This window comes from Cydia pomonella, chromosome 6 (genome assembly GCF_033807575.1).
Source record: "Cydia pomonella isolate Wapato2018A chromosome 6, ilCydPomo1, whole genome shotgun sequence".
In the NCBI taxonomy this organism is placed as follows: Eukaryota; Metazoa; Arthropoda; class Insecta; order Lepidoptera; family Tortricidae; genus Cydia; species Cydia pomonella.
Genome location: NC_084708.1, coordinates 7,426,294 through 7,444,414, shown reverse-complemented (window position 1 = coordinate 7,444,414; position 18,121 = coordinate 7,426,294). Strand labels below are relative to the sequence as shown.

The following is an 18,121-nucleotide window of genomic DNA, read 5'->3' as shown; positions in this document are numbered from 1 at the left end:
CCAACCGTCTCGCTGTACGTGGGACGTCCCGTTCGGAGCCCTAGAGTATGCGTACCGTTAAGGGCGCGGGCGGGACGCCGATTGTCCCATTTTAGACCCAAGGAATAATTGTGCTAAGCGGCATCGCCTGCGACAAAAGTGAATACTCACTGCACGTATGTTTAGGAAGTGAATCTGGTTTAATTTTTTATGCCTTTCAATACGTTGACAGCCAATATACCTTACCCTTAATAGGCTGGGTAAAAGGGTCACGCATTTTATACCCAAGTCCCGCAATTTGATCGTAAATGTACCGTATTTCTGTTCTTTAAGCCCTAGCCCTAGCCTAACCCTAGCTATAACCGTGAAAAGATGGTGAAAAGTAAGTTCGTAAACTTGGAGCAACTATTATCTCTGTTACTCTAATTACGCCTTAATTGGAGTAAAAGAGAAATATGCCCGAAATTTTACTATTCGCGTTATGCCCTCTGGGGGCCTACCGCGAAAACCGAAATTCGCAAATTGCTGGGATATTTCTCTTTTACTCTCACTAAGACGTAATTAGAGTGACAGAGAAAAATGCCCGCAATTGACGAATTACGATTTTCCCGGTAGCAGCCCTGAAATCGCCGAGAGCTACTTATCTATTACAGTAATAATATATACTAATCTATGCACTCTTGCCTCGTAGTTCGGCTTTTTGTGTGAAGCTTTTTAGCATAAAATATCTAGGTAGAGTCTGACCAAAGGACCAAGGTACTTAACTTACAACTTACTTACTTACAAGGTGTGTGGTTTGCACAACATGCGCTGGTTCCATGCACTGTGTGCAATTATTTGGCAAGCGCAAGGGATATCGATACCAAACGAATGCTATTTATCGGTAAAAGGTACATCTCTAGTTATGTCACTTACTGTCATGTCATTATTTTTATTGACAAATAAAAGTCGGTGTCCATTCATCAATAAAACTTAATATTGAAATTAAATTTCGTCTTATTGTTTTAACATTCATGTTCAGGGTCTCTGTGGTAGTAAGATTTTTCTGATTAGGTAATTCTTATACCTATTGTATTGCCAATCATATGCAGCGTCAGTTAAAAGTCGGTAAAAGTACTAGTTAATAAAGTTTTATTTATTTAACCGGTGATATACAGATACAGTTCTTTTACTTATTTATTTTTGGTATAAATGGGTGATTTAGTGGGTAAGTTACATTTTATAAACATATTTATTTATATTGTTATTACTGTCTATTGCTCCTAATAAAAACAATATTATTTAGAAATCACAACTTGGCCGAAACATCTTAATGCATTCTACAAAATCACAAGTAATACCCTGGCATTTGAAGTCAAAGCATCTGGCAATGCTGCGTTAGGGCTGTCTCGTAAACCGGCCAACAACTGCGACTTTTGGGTAAAATATCCACACATTTTTGTGTAACCTATTTATTTACTTTTATATACACCATGTCTTTTGATTTCCGTTAATTTAAGGGTGAATTCCTGAGCTTAAATTAAGTAACTTTCTCAAAGACACTGGTAATATTCTAATCAACTCCATTTCAAGATAGATAATCAATAATTTCTTTTTATCTGATAAGGCCTCTGTGAGTGTGTACACTTGTCTTAGGGCCTGTTTGCATTAGTGTTTAGTATGAATTTACACATTTGCTACTAAACATAAGTATTATCTTGCCCAAACAATGTTCAAAATGACATTGATATGTTACAGTTTTCAATTGTTTGGTACGTAAGGTCCGCGTTACAACAATGCAACTATTTACTTTTTATAAACACTAAGAAGTCTCAGTCTTTAAACAAATTTGCTTATAATCCATTTAGATAGTATTGGGGGAAGGGCAGCGATGCTTTATCAAGAAGATGAGCAGTCGTCACTGTGAGTCAGCGAGCACACCCGGCATTCTTAATGCCGATGAATACTGCAAGTTCTGGCTAACCTGGTCCAATGGCTATGTGCGTCTCGGCAGAGATGGACACTATGATCCCATAGTGTCCTGTGTCAGTGACGTGCATGACATGAAGTATGTTACATTCTCAGTTGTTGAGCAGAGAAATCCTGTGCACTGGAGGTTTGAAAGTAATTGCAACCATATTATGTCTATAAACTATAAATTATGTTTTATTTTTGTTCACATGCATGCTTGACAATAAAACATTACTATATTATTATTTATTTTAGTATTAAGTATTCTTATTTAATTTTCGTTTAGTATTCAACCAACCATTACTTTCATTAGCCATATTTGAAAGTAAGACTAATAGAATAGTTTTACTAATTTTATTTTTGAATGTTTCAGTACCACCACCATTAGAAAAGACCAAATTCAAACCCATAACAGGTAGTGAGCTTCAGTGGGTCGCATATGAGCCTGGACAAGATCTGCCTGAAGAGCTGCTAGTGGGCGGGTTTGAGAAAGAGAATTTGTACATCGCCCGAGCCAAGCACAGGGGCTCAGTGACCCCTGGAAAGTATGCACGCTCTGTGGGCAAGGCTTATATACCTTGGGGAGGACAGTCTACTGAGAAATCTGAGTTTGAGGTAATTTTAACATAAGTAGATAATTTGACATTGTCAACCTCATGGCAATGAAAAATGCCCAGTGGGCACAAATAGGAATACACCAATTTTATCAGCCGTTCATCTTATTTACAGCTTCTCTGTGGCTTTGATGGATTTTGGGTCCCCACCTGTGATGACAAGATACCAGTAGGTGCGTTCATTGCTGGCTATTCTGAAGAAAACCTCGAGAGGCTCTACATCGGGCGCGCCTTGTACGAGGGGCATCTCATCCCTGGCAAAGTAGCACCTTCACACAAAGTTTGCTACATACCCTATGAAGGCAGAGAAATATCCATGAAAAAGTTCGAGGTCTTGGTCTCTCCAAAAGAAAATGACAGATGCGTTAACAAAATATTCGTATCGGACAGAGTGTCATATGTGCAGCCAGATATTGAGGAGTATGATGTGCCAGACTCCGATTACTCCAATGAAACTGATGAGGAGAATGTGTAAGTGTTTGAAACATTTTAACTTTTTGGACCCAAAATAATAATCACTTCCCCCTATTGACCAAGTGGTAAGTTAGCAACACAGGGGAGTGAAAAATTTATCATTCATGATATATTTAGGGCTACCAACACGAATCTTAAATTTAGAATGTCAGTTATGGGTATGTGAGATAGTATATGTTAAAAAAAAACTTTTAGTGCCCATAAAAATAATCAGACCTCATAGACGTACATATTCTTGCCAGACGATCTCTATTTTTGCCAGGTTTTATCTAATGAATTGATGATTTGCAATTCGGTAATACTATTAATACATGTATAATCTATTTACACAAAACTACAATTACTATTTTACGAGTTCAAACCAGCAGCACTGGTCAATCGCCCTCCCATTCTGAGGGCCTACGGCCGCGTATGTCGATAATCGAAATTTCGTTATTTCCCTCACTATCACTTTTTCGAGCTTTATCTTATTCGAGCGATAGAGAGGCAGATACGAAATTTTAATTTTAGGATATATTTTGATTCTGCTTGTTCTGATTTTCATTAGCATATACCTATTTAGTCAAGAATGTATGTAAATAGGACAAATAAGTTCTTGAATCTTGTGGTATATTCAAACAATTATTTATTCAGACATTCCTTTAATTTATGGTGGGGTAGGGAGTGACCACGAATTTCCACTTGCTATTGCTACGATCCTGACATACCGCTTTCGCGCTTCCTTCACTTTCATATTAACATTCTTCATACACGCTCGCCGGCTTAGGGTGCTCTTCACCTGGCCTTTCTACAGGATTTCCCCGATTTAATCATTGAAAGTCCGCCGAGGTATACCCCTTCCGGCTTTCTCTTCTACTTCTCCCTTATACACTCTCTTTGTTAGCCTCCCTCATTCTTTCCACGTTTCCAAACCATCTCAACATACCTTTCTCAATTAGAAACCCATATTGATAAGATTGTTTTATTTTATTTGCAGTGCCTTCTGAAGATCCTGAAGGCTGCTCTGGTTTTCTTCAGACGATAAAATATTTTAACTTAATATGAAAATGGAACATTCTTATACTTAAAGCCTAGTCCTGTTTTCAGTAGGTAAGTAATTATTAATTATATCTGTTCGATCTCACTAAGTTATTTATTAATAAAGTCGAGTTTGTGTTAAAACTTTTTATTTCTTAAAAAATAACACTTATAACTCAGGTTCAAAGAAAAAAAAGTATAAATTAAAAATAATTTAATAAAAATATAATTTTTAACATGTTTACGTGTATGTTAACATGATTACAATAATAACTACAATATTATGCAGTGCAATAAACATAGTCATAGCATGGAGAACTGCCTACAACTCATTGACTCACACAAGCACCAATAACACGCCAGCGTGGAATCTAATTAAGCACCCTGTGGGACCACAAATTTTGCAGATCGGAAGATCTTACTTAGTGTTCAATCAAAAAGTCGAAATTTGAATGTACTTTCGTGGGACGCTTCAGTGTGAGTGAAATATTGTATAAAGCTGGCAGGACATTCAACTTATTTTCGACCTTAAACACTTAAGCCACTAGGATCTCGTAGTCTGGGAAGCCGAGCTCTTGGCCGGCGAAGGAGATGTAGCAGGTGCCGTGCGACTGCTGGACCTGAGGTAAGATAAAATAAATGTGAAATAAAAATTTCCGAATCATCGTACTTATTGTACGTAACCAATTCATTTTAAGCACAAATTTTTCTTTAAAGTAATTATTATGCTCGTAATTTATCTATCAATTAACAATATGTTGCCATAACACGTAAGCAAGGTGGTATATGCTGTGTAGATACCTCATGCCACTATCTACAAAAGTGATGGTCGACAGCTGATTATCTGCTTCTAACAGCACGAAAGCAGAGTACACTCGAGGTTTTGAGTTAGGTTTATGACAACTAGTTAAAATATTAGTACGTAGGTACCTTGCCAACGGTGAGGCTGCCCTCGTGGCGCACACGGCCCACGTACAGGGGCTCGCCGTCCTCTGACTGGCCGGCTTGGAACGCGCCGGGCGGGATGGCGGAGCCACTGGCCGGCACCCAGTTGTTGGGGCCGCCTACTAGCACCTGAAGGTAAAGGTGAAAGTTAGAATAAGTACATGTCGTGTATAAGGCTCGGAAATAAGACGTATTTGTACTGTAGGTTATACAAAGGAAGCACTTATGCTACAATAAGTTTTTGGAAAAAAAAAAAAATTTGTTACAAGCTTTTATCGCTGACTGTACTTTTCTTTCCACAGGCAAGTAATACTCATCGAGCCAATTCTAAAAACCCCAAACACAATTAGGTTGCGTTGTTTTATCACAGAGTTCCTATGTCCACCTCTGGTCTCCATCATCAGATCAAGATCAGCTCGATGGTACCATAATATTGCATTGTCACCCTACTACTACTATATGTATGTAAATTTTCAGCCCAATCGGAAACCGGGAAGTGGATCAAATTTAACTTGCAAGATATGATTACAGACAGACAACGGGACAGGTGAAACTAAATAAAAGCTTGTAAAAAGAACTATATCCGACCTGGTACTCGGCCTTGCCGTTCTCGAGTCCTCCCCACGGCACGTACGCGCACCCGTGGCTGGCCACCAGCTTGCCGGGCAGCTGGGCGCCCTCGTGCTGCGCGCGCGCCACGTACATGGGCTCGCCCGACACGTCCTGGCCGCCCACCACGGCGCCGGGCGGCACCTGCCCGCCGGCCGCGTCCACCCACTGCGCGCCCGCCGGGCTCGCGGCGGGGTAGCTCGCTCCGCCGGGGTAGCCGGGTGGCGACGCGTACAGAGCTGCCGCTTGAGGCGCGGATGGAGGCACTGGAAAACTAATTAGTTGTAGTTTTCTGTACCATAAGGCTGTTCACCATGCCAGCAGCGTGTCGATTGGTAAAGCCATCTTAAGACGAGGTAAGGCCCTGTGATACCAATTAAGCGTTTGAACTAGTCTTGCTAATACATATAGTAAAAGTACGGCCATTGTTTTCTTTACCGTACGACTCGACTTGCTTATCGGGCATGGTTTTTTGTTAGTAAAATTAGCTACTATAACCAGTCTAATTTGCTTGCGTGTGATGCTTAGATATTAGTGATGTGTATTTGTTAATATTGTGACGTGATACAGGACTGTGATTTCGATGTGTCGTGTGTGTGACTTCGTTAGGTACCAAGACCGTGATTCTACATGTTATATATTCCGAAATGAGTTTGGGATGGACAGGCAACTCATATTAAATTTTATAATTAGGTATTAAATCTGTACTTATTAGTACTAAGCCACTATCTCCTTTTTTCTAACTTGAAAACAGGATGAAAGGTTAAAGAGCTGCAAATAAAATCTAGCAACTAATTTTCTATAGGTTCAAAATTGGCTCTACAAAATTCAATCATTTTTGTCTAAACCATGCATAGGTAACTAAAATTTCAATGTCATCGGTCTATGAACGTATTTAGATATAGTCAAATACGTTGGTATGTTTTTGCATATTATGGGAAGGTTAGCTGGTGCATTGCATCTATAGTTCAAGCTGATTAACACAATGAGTTGAGCTAGATAGGAAGAAACCGCTGTTAACGAAAACATTCTAAAGCGAAGAACAAAAGAACGGAAGAAATAGTAACTGTCAAAATGTACCCAACGTACCACACAAATCTATTCATCACTCCAATGCACCGATGTAACAACGAAACTCACTAGTCCCTTTATAACGTATAATTAAGTCGTTAGATTACAAGTAAAGGTAGATACATTATTATATCAGCCAATCAACTAAACATCCATCGAGCGTTAATAATTTTGTATCGTGCAGCTATTGAACATCAAAGCGTCAATTTGGAAGAGGAGACTCAACGTTGCCCGCCGGGTGCGGCGAAGTGCTTGATGCGCCACTGGCCGCGCGCGCCCCAGCCCGTCCGCACGCCGAAGTGCGCGATGGGGAAGGGCGAGGGGTCCTGCCACTCCAGCAGCACGCCGCCCGTCAGCCCGTCCCGCACGATGAGGCGCCCGCATCGCCACTCGATCAAGAACTTCTTAAACTCGTTAGGATTCATCAACCCCGGCGTCGGGACGGTCACCTACGGACGTTTACCATTTATAGTGGCACAAATCCACATCTAAAACAAACAACGACCGACAACGAGTTCTACACTACCTTGTCTGGCTTCTGCCTGCAGTACCTAATGACCGACTGCGTGTTCTCCCAACCGCCGAGCATGATTTCGTACATGGGGTCGGCCTCCATCGGCGCGCTCGTCAGACAAATGTGTGCGTTGTGGGGGCCCCGGTAATCGAACTCCAAGCTTCCGCAAGCCACCGGGCCGAATTTATATTCTAATTGGTCCGGAGTATCGAATTCTGGCGATTCTGCGCGGATAAAAGAGCAAATTTAGAGTCGTTGGGTACATTTCGTCCACAGTTGTGCTAGGACCTTAGGTCTTTGTCATACCTTCGATCTTCCAAGTGCCAGTGGCACCCCAGCCGGTGCAGACGCCGACGAAGCCCACGACAAAAGGTTCCGGGTCCTGCCACGACAGGAAGGGGATGGCCTCGCCCTCGCGTCCGGCGGAGATGATGCCGCTGTCCCAGCGGATCCAGAAGCCGCGAAATTCACCAGCGTTTAAGATTCCGGGTGTGTCTGCTTCAGCCTTTTCGGGTTTGGTCCTGTTTCTTCTGATTACGCTCTTTGTGTTGCCCCACCCTCCGATAAAGACCTGAAAAGTTACATTCATTAGGAAGAATTAGCATTAGAAATCATTTACAAGTTATCTAGTTTTTTAAGTTAGTAATAAATATGAACGTGTTGTGTACCTAGTTTCCGTGAGCTCCTAGATCAATTTGGGGATATGCAATTCACCAAGGAATAATTTAGAGGGTTCAGTTGTTGTGTTGTGTTGTATTAAGATGCCGAAGTTGCCCAAGCTTTAATGAGAAACTATAAGAAGAAATTTTTGTTGTGAAGGAAGTAAATACTTAACGTACCTCATACATAGGGTCTGACTCCTGTGGGTTGGTGGTGAGCGCGATGTGGGCATCGTTGGGCGCGCGCACTTTGAACTGCACGGAGCCGCTCGACACCGGGAAGAACTGATACTGGAGGTTGTCCTCCGTCGCCACATCTAAAATAGGAATGTTACAGAGATAATTAAGACGAATGGCATTGGAGGCAAACTAGGTAAATACCTACGTGTACTTACTATAAAATGAAATGTATTTTATTAGCCCATGACTATTAGTATCTATACACTTTAGAGCCACATTGGTTATAAAATCTACCTAACCTAAACAAGATAAAAGATGAAGTAGCCTTCGTCGCCTATTATCATCGACCTATTTAACGATTAGCAAAAAGTAATGCAACAAATTAAGGTCTACGTACTAAGTTAGGTGTGTTGATGTTAGTACCTATTATGTTAACGTCGTCGTTAAATAGAAGTTATCTTTATATCTATCTACTCCATAAGCATTCAGTGTGCGTTTTTTGCAGACCCGAACCTAAATGCATTCGTAATAAAAGCCACGCACGCCTTAGAGTTCTAACGATATTCTAGAAGCGTAGGCATGCGGACTTTTCTCTCTTATTTGGTTATTCGCTGCCATTCAGGGCCCGATTGGCTCGGTAACAGAATTCTAAATTTAGTAAGTGGCCAAGTAATAGTTATTTATACTGCTATGGTATGCGGGCGAGTGGCTCCATCATACGCATTCCAACTTTAGTATACAGCGCTTACTTTATAAGTAAACAGTCTTATTTGCTTTTTGTGCTAATAACGAATTAATAGTGTAAAATACCTGTTTAAATAATTCGGCAATAAGCATTCCTTACAGTATGGCGAGAACGGCTAGGTGCTCGTTTAGTCGCGTGAGAGGTCAGACGCTGATGTCATCCAATAAAATCTCGGCGTCGTATCAGGGTGCTTGTACGAAATATAGAGCAATCGATAAGCGTAACGTGAAGGTGCCAGGTCTAGCCAAGGTTGTATTGGAATTAGGAAAATTCGTGAGTAGTACCGTTATTATGGCATATATTACGTATGTAGGTATATATTCATATTTCTGTGATGTAGGTATACCGTAACTAAGGGCGGCAGAGTAAACAATGTTAAGGGATCCTGGGAATAGCCTATTGACCAGGAGACTGTAAGTACTGGACGTAAGTGATCAATAATTTAGTACATAAAATGTGTGGAGGGAATATCCAAGATCCGATGAATTAAGCTATGACATTACAGGTACGGCACTGCTGTTGCGATGCATAGTAAGAATAATATAGACAACTACTCGTATAATTGACCTCTAAAATATCAGAGGAACAAATTCTTAATGCTTCTTGAATGCTAATGTCTTAATATTATTGTACTGGCAGGTATGCACATATCTACCCACATGGTAAAAATAGTTAGGAGGAAAATAACACTGTTCGTAGGAATGCATGTCACATAATTAAAGAATTTATAATTATTTTCTGACTTCATCTGAGCTTTTCTGACCTCTCTGTGTGTCATCTGGTAAAAACAAGTGCGGTCTTATCTAAATCGTGTAAGTGTACCTATTAAATAAATCGTAGAAGCCGCGGGTTCAAGTACACGCGGCAGGATACATTAAACGAACCATAACAAAATAAAAGGGCGAATCTATTTACAGTCAATTCTTCAGCCATGTTGGTAAATTGAGCTAGGCGCAAACCTATGTCATCCTAGCGTCCGTCAATCGGCAATAACGAGCGAGTAGGCTGGTTGGTGATCTCATCTCATGCTATCAACATCTTTGTAAAGTATATCTAGGTATCAACAATGTCGCAGAGCGTGGATAAAAACCGGCTAATTGAGTGTTATTTTGTAGCTGACACGCGAAATGCCAACATAATATCTACGTGACAACTGAAAATACTTTGCGAAGTGCAACCTCCCACACGGTTTTGCAAATATTTACAATTTGCTTGTTTTTTTTTTACAGCGAGTAAATTAGATTTAACGAACAATTCATTATAAAACGTCGTATGGTATGAATAGATTGATTAAACAAAACAATCTATCATTAAACATTTCGGAATACTTAATCAGGTAGGAGCAGCTCATAAACGTAACGGCATTGGCATTTGAATTTTTCAAGTGTGTGGGAGCCATTTCAAAACTTTGCTCATTGAGAGCTTTGGACGATTATGTTCCTTAAAGGATAAGAAAAATCAAATGTAAACTTGTTTCTGGATCAGGTAACGAAAATAATTGTATTGATTGAACGAATTTTGTGTGCCGCAAACCACACCCGCAGGCTGGCCTTGCGCCAGAATAAAGCCGGTTCTTATTTGCGGTGCCGTCTTCAATCATAATCTAATGAAAAATACAAGTGATGCTACCGGTCTAGCTAAATATATAGAAAAATTCATTCGGCGTCAATTTACCTAAACAACTATCCACACTGTGTCAAGTAACAACGGTATTTGCGACTCTAAAGCTTAATAATTATAAAATGGCAAATAATGTTTTAATTACTTATAATTAATGGCTAGTTAAGAGTTTATATGCATGATGATATTGTATTGCATCTCGTAAACTGACTCACCCATAATGTTAGACATGTTGATCTGTTTAACTGGGAACACTGCACTAACGTTAGTGCGGCGCGAGTGCTATTTCAAAACTGACGGGGCCGCAGCCGCGTCCAGCCGCGACGGAGACGCCGGCGACCACGTAACTTCAGATGATGTCATACTCCACGTTAAACAAAAACAAAGTGAAAACCTACTGTCCTTGAGCTCACTCTTTAATGCATAGCTGGATGAACTTGTTACCTTTGGTATGTAATGTAGGTATTTTTTATTGAACTCGTAAGGAGCTCATCATTGACAAAGTTAAATTGTTTTTGTCGTAATTAAATAAAAATGCATACCTATATTTGATCAAGTTTCTACTGAATTGTCCACTATGGCTCAGTGTCGTCATTCATATCATAAGTGCGTACCTCTACATAAAATTTGAAGCCCGAAGTCCTACCTGTAACACTCCCTAAGCTTAAGCTATGAATAGATTGTATATTAATGTTTATTTTAACAAACGCAAACATGTTTGACCTTCATCGGTTAACAAGCAAGGCCAATGTATAGATGGCTCCACCTATGTCCTTATTGTGTTACGGCACAGTGTAGCTGTGTATGAGTTGTATGACATAGTACGTTCATAAAGTATGCCTGATATGGGTGAATCACATTATCATCTCATAAAAGGCTATCTCACTTACGTAGATACTAAACATACCTACTTGTAAAAGAGGAAGATGTTTTTTTTTTGGATTAGCGTCTTTTTATAACATTTCTAGTACATCGAGATTATAGAACGATGCGTTATTTTCCTTGGAAAACTTAACTTTTGCATTAGAACACCGATAAGTACCTATGTATGTTACGTTGCATTTCTCATATTGTACCTAAACATCATAGGCACTGAATAGTAAATGTTAGTCACGTATATATCATTGGTCATTGGTTTAATTTATCGGAGTTATTAGGCATGAATCACGAACTGCGAGGCTAAACGGAAGATGCGACTTACCTCTTGGCCTATTTATTTAGCAAAATGATTAAAAATTAGGAGAATACACGTATAATAAGGCGGATATTATGTATAAGTAAGAGCTGGATACGGTAGTTTGATTTCAGAGTGAGAACACGGTGTTAAGAATGTGTTATTGCATATGTTATTTTATCATAAAGTTGAGATGTAGGTTGGTACTGTATGGTTACAGCGCTGCATTGCAGTATTTCTTAGGTAGGTATTTTAAATATATATATAGGTCAAAGATACCGCATACCGTGAAACTGACCACCTACTTTGCCCGCTTTTTTCGAAAAAAGATATGTTGTCTTATGACTTCATGATTGTGATAAAAGCAAAAGTTTTATCTAATTTTTTTATTGTGTTTTTACCCCATTTTTTGTTTTATTGTTTTAGAGGGTGGGCAAAGATCCGGAGTTTTACTGTTTTAGCCAACATTTGCCCACGTCAATTTCTCATCACAAAAGTTTTGGCCAATCCTACCGTACAAAACAAAGATACTAACAATTGTTATAAAAACACCAACGATGAGTCACTAAGCGAATAGTTGTTATTCAGCGCGTACCAAGCCCATCATCACAACACAAATGGACCAGTATATAGTTTGAGGTCTCCCGGAAGCACATACAAAGCTGTTACAGATTTGAAGCTCGTGTTATACTAGAATCGAGAAGACGAGATCGCAACATGTTGTGTTAATAGTTGCAAACTTGTGGTGATGACGACAACGCTGACTAAATAAAACGTGGGTAGATAATGCGTAATGATGACGACATTTAACAGCTAAGGCTCTCCGGATTATGTTGTAAATAGGTAACTGTATCTACTAGCAGTACTAGCACGGAAACCGTTGGCAGCGGCCTACAGGCCTGAAATGATAGCCATCTAGAATATGTGGTTCAATGCAGACTAGTGACGCTTCGCTATTCGCGACAGCCGTAACCTTAGATAACTGTGGTCACTATGGCTAATATGTTTTATATGTTTGTAAATGTCTATAAAGTGTTCCTACCTACACACCTGAATCTCATCGCAGCTCGCCGCTGGCAGTAGGGCGTTACGTTTTCATACGTGGTTCTTACTCATACATTCACTGCAGTAATAAGTCTATGCAGAGAGGTGGACGGGGGGTCGCATCTGACTACATACCCTAATCGTGATCAAGTAAACGTATCATCTTTAATTGATGATGCAATCGAACATATTCTTAGTAAGAAATGCACACCATAAGAGTAGGGTAGGTGACGCAAAAGGCGTCACCTCTCAAAATAACGGGTGAATCGATTAAGTACAGACACTTGATGACAATTCTGACGTCACATATGAAGAACGCCAAATGTCATATTACTAATAGGTATGGCATTAGTCATCATCATTCAACTAAGTTATACACAACACGCGATAAGAAATAATTACCAAATATGCGTAATAATAACTATACGGTTTAGGTTAGGATTTCTTCCCGTGATCCCTCCGGCTGTGGAATGAGCTCCGAGGAATGTACGTAGGTGTAGGTACTAGTATTTAGAGTGTTGGCATCGTGCATGAGTTGTAACCGTCCATAGACCATGGTAACCGGTCACCATCAATCAGGCAATATGCACGCTTGTTTCCTCTGATATGATTTAAAAATCTCGTAAGTTGTAGGTAAGGTGTCTGTATGTTGCTAATGAGGTGCGATAATAGTTATTTGTTTTACAAGGGGGCAAAGTTGATGTGTAGCCGCTCGTACTCATATTGATACCCGAGCAAGCGAAAGATACCTACCAACATTGAAACAAAATTGAGTTAAGGAAATAACTCATAATTTGCATCATTATTTTGCCGCACACGTGGATAAAATGCAACTTTTTCATAAGTTTTTGAACAATCAAGAGAGCCTTTACCAGTTGGTGTAGTGAAAAGTTTTATTTTGTCGTTGTAATGAGATCTAGCTAAGGTTATCGCGCTTTGTCTAACGTGTTTAATGCACAGTATGATAGTGACTAATATGACTTTTGGCGTTGTTCATTTGTGAGGTCAGATTAATGTTTGTACCTAATCGATTCACCCGTTATTTTGAGAAGTGATGCCTTTTGCGTCATCTCTACCCTACTCTTATGGTGTGCTTTGTTTAAGTAACTATTAGAGTTAGACCAAGGTACTTACATCTGCAACGATTTTGACAGCACAGACTGTGCAAGTGACCAAGTGTTATTTCTTATTTAAATGTCATAATGAAAATAAAAAAATATTTATAGCTAATAATATACAAGCATATTTAACAAAATACAGGCTGGTATATATATATTATTATAGGACATTATTACACAAATTGATCAAGTCCCACAGTAAGCTCAATAAGGCTTGTGTTGAGGGTACTTAGACAACGACATATATAATATATAAATATTTATAAATACTTAAATACATAGAAAACACCCATGACTCAGGAACAAATATCCATGCTCATCACACGAATAAATGCCCTTACCAGGATTTGAACCCGGGATGATCGGCTTCATAGGCAGGGTCACTACCCACAAGGCCAGACCGGTCGTCTGGTGCCCCTTTTTACCACCGCTCTTCCTTAGTGATAACCTAGAAGCTAAAAGCAAAACGATGATGGCTATAAAGTATAAACTAAACAATTAATAAAGTATAAACTAAACAATTAACTAGTAGCTCTGTGAGCTGTAGACCTCGCGAGCATAATAGCTTAAAAGTGAATAAATGTATGGCTCTACTGCTTAGAAGTATTTATGAAAACTAAATTGACAAAAATACATAATTATCGAATAGGGTAGTCCAACTTTACTTTGTATGTAGAAAAAAAGTGGAATAGATTTTATCTTCACAAGGCTCCCTTTATTTACATTATGGAATAATTTGAACTCATTTACAAATGACTTTGTGGTCCCTGTACTCGCTATGATTTTGTGATTTGCAATATCCTCATACAATAAAAAAAAATACAAAGTAACCAAACAGTAAAAAAAAACGACCGCCATATTCTTAACATACTTATAACTCATAAATAAAACGTTTAAGAAGTCCTTATAGACATTTCCAAAGCAGAATTATCAATGGGTCAATTTATTTTCATACAATTTTGAATAAGTAGCAGAATTGTTTTATCTATAGCGACCTCTAAATGATGTTTAATGCTTTAAATTTTGCTAGGGATGCTTGTTACGTATATTGGAATAAAAAAACCCGCATGGAAAAGTAATTTTCTAAAAGATGTCATTCAGTTGTGATGCATTTCGCTCGTAATCTACGGAGTCCGTACATGTACTGATGCAAGCGGGACGCATGATAACTAAATAAAATGGTTCATATATCATTCGTGCATTCTGATGTCAGTGTACGTTCGAAATTGGCCTGTAAGCTGTAACCGAGATACTTCATCGTGCGCGTCAGTTTGTTTGGTTTGCCAGTCTTTTCAGTATTTTTTCCTCCTCGAAGTCCTCAAGTTTAGTCGAGTAGGAGTTTCATAGTCCAAATTTTAGCGAGGTGATCCAAATCAGAAGGCTCTAGGATTATATTAAGAAATTGAACCCGAGAAAGCGCAACGTATAACAACCTACAACCTGCTGTAGGTTAGGTAATACACAATGTAATGGCTCCTCTACACGATGGCTCAGAGCTGAACCAGCGATATGGCCATGCGATGGTGATGGCTCTTCTACACGATGGCCTAGCGCTGGACCAGCGAGATGGCCATGCGATGGTTGAGAACACGCACTATGGAATGGGCCACGTGTAGATGCGTACGCTACGCACCATCGCTGGCCCACTACCTTTAATGTGCGGATGAAAAACCGACACTGTGGCCATCCCATCGCCATCCCGCCGCGCCATAAACCATCCGACACCACGATCCTGTCCACACGCTGGCCCATCTTAGTGGGCTAGTATGATGGCCCATCGTGTAGAGCAGCCATAAAGGTAACGTTCGGATTCCCGACCGCAGCTGCACTACTGCCGGAGTAGTTGCAGCTCGACATTACTGCCAACTGCATTACTGCCGCTGACTGAATATTAGTCAACTACTGTAGCAGTATTGCAGCGCGACAATACTGCCGGCTGCGATAAATTTATATAAAATTGGACGTTTCCTGCAGTCATGTAGCGCTGCAATACTGTGCAGTCGGCCACAGCAGTATTGCAGTGCGACAATATTGGTGATCGCCTATACTAACGTAAGTGGAAACTGACTCCTAGAACATGTAAGTTCTTTAGGACGCCAAGTTCTTTTGATAGTGGCGTTATCAAATCTGACCATTACAAAACCTCAAAATGGCATTATTGGGCCGTCTCAACATGCAACAAAATTATACAAAAACTCTGAGCATTTTAACTTTTCAAGCCAGTCAGGACCTATTGTTGGTGCTCTAACTACCGCACAGCAAATTAACAAACTGTTCAACTGATGTGGGTTTATACAAACATGCGGCCCCTGACTGGTAATCTACCTGCTGGTGACTAACAGCAAAGAGAATTTGAAATAGAGGTGTATTGTCAAAGAAAACTTTGTAGTCATGTAAATTTATTGCCTTATTTTTCGACACATGATTAAAACTTTTAGAACGCCATTTGACTTTGATCCTTATTATTTCACTGATATGTGTTCAATTTGTTAAATATGAAAAACCAGCGCCATCTTACCGGGAACAACCTAAAGGTTATGGCGCCATCACTCGAAACGATGTCGCTATACCTTTGCTTTGGCCTTTGATCTATTAGATGGCGCCACTTTTTCATCGCCGACTGCTATTAGTCCAAAATTATCTAAAATAATGCCACGTGCCGTACCGTAACTTATTGCCGCGACAGCCATCTTGAAACATTACAGCCCCGGCAGGGGCTGGGGAAAAATGCTAGAAAACTGTTTCCCTCTTTTACCTGTGATATTCAATTTGGTAATCAAAGCAATCTAACAAACATTTACGTTTAAACTTCTGTTCCTAAAATAATATCAATATTCCGATCTACAACTAATCTATAGAAAAGCCAAAGTTGATAAATGAATCAAAGTCCAAAAATTTCTGAACATGGACCCCCACACATCGCACCCGCTTTCACTTGCGTAACTGTCCATCTCCTTGAAATTTAACGGCTGAAAAAAAAGTTCAGACATAAAAACTGATACGAACGTGCTAAGCTTGATCAATCAACAATACGAAATTTAAATGCAAAAAGTTACAATTCCGGGGATAGATCCAGGGACCTCCCACTTCCTGTTACAAAGTATGTCAATCAAAAATAGAAAATTAAAGTGCAAAAAAAAAACATTAAATAATTCATTACTCGGGGATTGAACCCGAACGCTCGTGATTGCAAAGCGAGCGTATACCAAATGAGCCACGAATGGTTATATGTAACTTGGTGAAATTAGACTACTTATTCTCGAGAAAAACCTAAATATCTAAATACCCTCTAAACCAGCGTTCTAAAATGTCTGAATTTTTCGGAAATCACTCTGTAAGCATGTCTCATAAGGAAGAAACTTATGATATCGATACGGCTATTTGTTTAGGCGCGACTTACTATGAATCCGCCATTTTGAAAAAAATCCAAAAACTGGATCGACAAAAAAATTGTATTTAGTCATAGAATATGGTCATAAAATTTCACGCGAATCGGTTGAGAATTACGACCTGTAGAGGAGAACATCCGGACATACGAAAGCAGATTGCGCGAGTCAAAACGTAGACCTACGCTACGCTTCGGTCAATTAATTAATTGATATGTAATTTCATACAAGTTTGATGTTTAAAATGACCCTTGCACAGTCTGGGCTATCAAAATCGCTGCAGAATTATCTTGGTCTAACTCTACATTCACTTTTTATTTACTACATATTACCTAAGAATATTTTAAATTGCATCATCAAATAAACATGATTTCATGGTGCATTGCGTGCTAACGTTTGACAATAAAAAAACATAAAATACCTACCTGCTTAGGCTTGCTTTAACTTAGGTAAATCGATTGGCTAATAGTTAGTTTTACCAAAGATAATTTAGTAATGAATTTCAAATTTTGCTACTTCGTGCATCATCTATCGGTAAAATAATAAACTAATTATTATTAATTACAACGCCATCTAGGTAAGAAACTTAAAACTGCAAAGTTAACTATGGAACTCGCAACCACTCAAATTTATTAGGGGGTTGCGATTTTTTTGTAGTTTGAAAAAAGTCCGCAAGACAGCGCTTAAATTAAATTTACAGTGATCAAAAGATGGCGCTATTCCATACTTTATAAATATTCAATATATACATTTGTGAATCATCTCGTTTCAGTTATATATCCAATAGGCTTAGGGATGTGACGACCCTATCGTCCGCTGGTTTTACCAGTGCAATCAGTCAATGCAGGGCAGCTTGTGGCGAGCTGTTGGGGAGTAGCAACCTCACGTACCCGAGTGCTCCTGGGGAGTTCTGTTACCCGCAAGGAGGGTGGGTGGGACAGGATTCTCTGATTCTCTGCCTCTGGCTTGCCTTAGCCGGCCAGCCAGAGTGGAGTCGTTAGAGCCATAAGCTCCAGGGGTGG

General features: G+C 39.6%; 2 protein-coding genes across 3 annotated transcripts; one reads left to right on the top strand and one right to left on the bottom strand.

Annotated features, from left to right (window-relative positions):
• Nucleotides 1-923: 923 nt before the first annotated feature.
• Nucleotides 924-4,116, top strand: LOC133518830 (uncharacterized). Its single transcript, XM_061852564.1, has 6 exons — nucleotides 924-1,186; nucleotides 1,265-1,398; nucleotides 1,827-2,082; nucleotides 2,303-2,544; nucleotides 2,659-3,014; nucleotides 3,994-4,116. The coding sequence occupies exons 1-6, from the start codon at nucleotides 1,171-1,173 to the stop codon at nucleotides 4,001-4,003; spliced, it is 1,014 nt and encodes a 337-aa protein (XP_061708548.1). The 5' UTR covers nucleotides 924-1,170; the 3' UTR covers nucleotides 4,004-4,116.
• Nucleotides 4,117-4,233: 117 nt separating this feature from the next.
• On the bottom strand, nucleotides 4,234-10,743 carry LOC133518829 (C3 and PZP-like alpha-2-macroglobulin domain-containing protein 8). Of its 2 annotated transcripts, XM_061852562.1 has the most exons (8): nucleotides 10,593-10,743; nucleotides 8,013-8,149; nucleotides 7,480-7,744; nucleotides 7,186-7,397; nucleotides 6,886-7,108; nucleotides 5,568-5,854; nucleotides 4,965-5,108; nucleotides 4,234-4,654 (listed from the first exon to the last, which is right to left on the bottom strand). In XM_061852562.1, the coding sequence occupies exons 1-8, from the start codon at nucleotides 10,606-10,608 to the stop codon at nucleotides 4,571-4,573; spliced, it is 1,368 nt and encodes a 455-aa protein (XP_061708546.1). In that variant the 5' UTR covers nucleotides 10,609-10,743; the 3' UTR covers nucleotides 4,234-4,570. The 2 variants fall into 2 exon arrangements, with proteins under 2 accessions (XP_061708546.1, XP_061708547.1); XM_061852563.1 differs by lacking the exons at nucleotides 6,886-7,108; nucleotides 7,186-7,397.
• Between the last annotated feature and the right edge of the window lie 7,378 nt (nucleotides 10,744-18,121).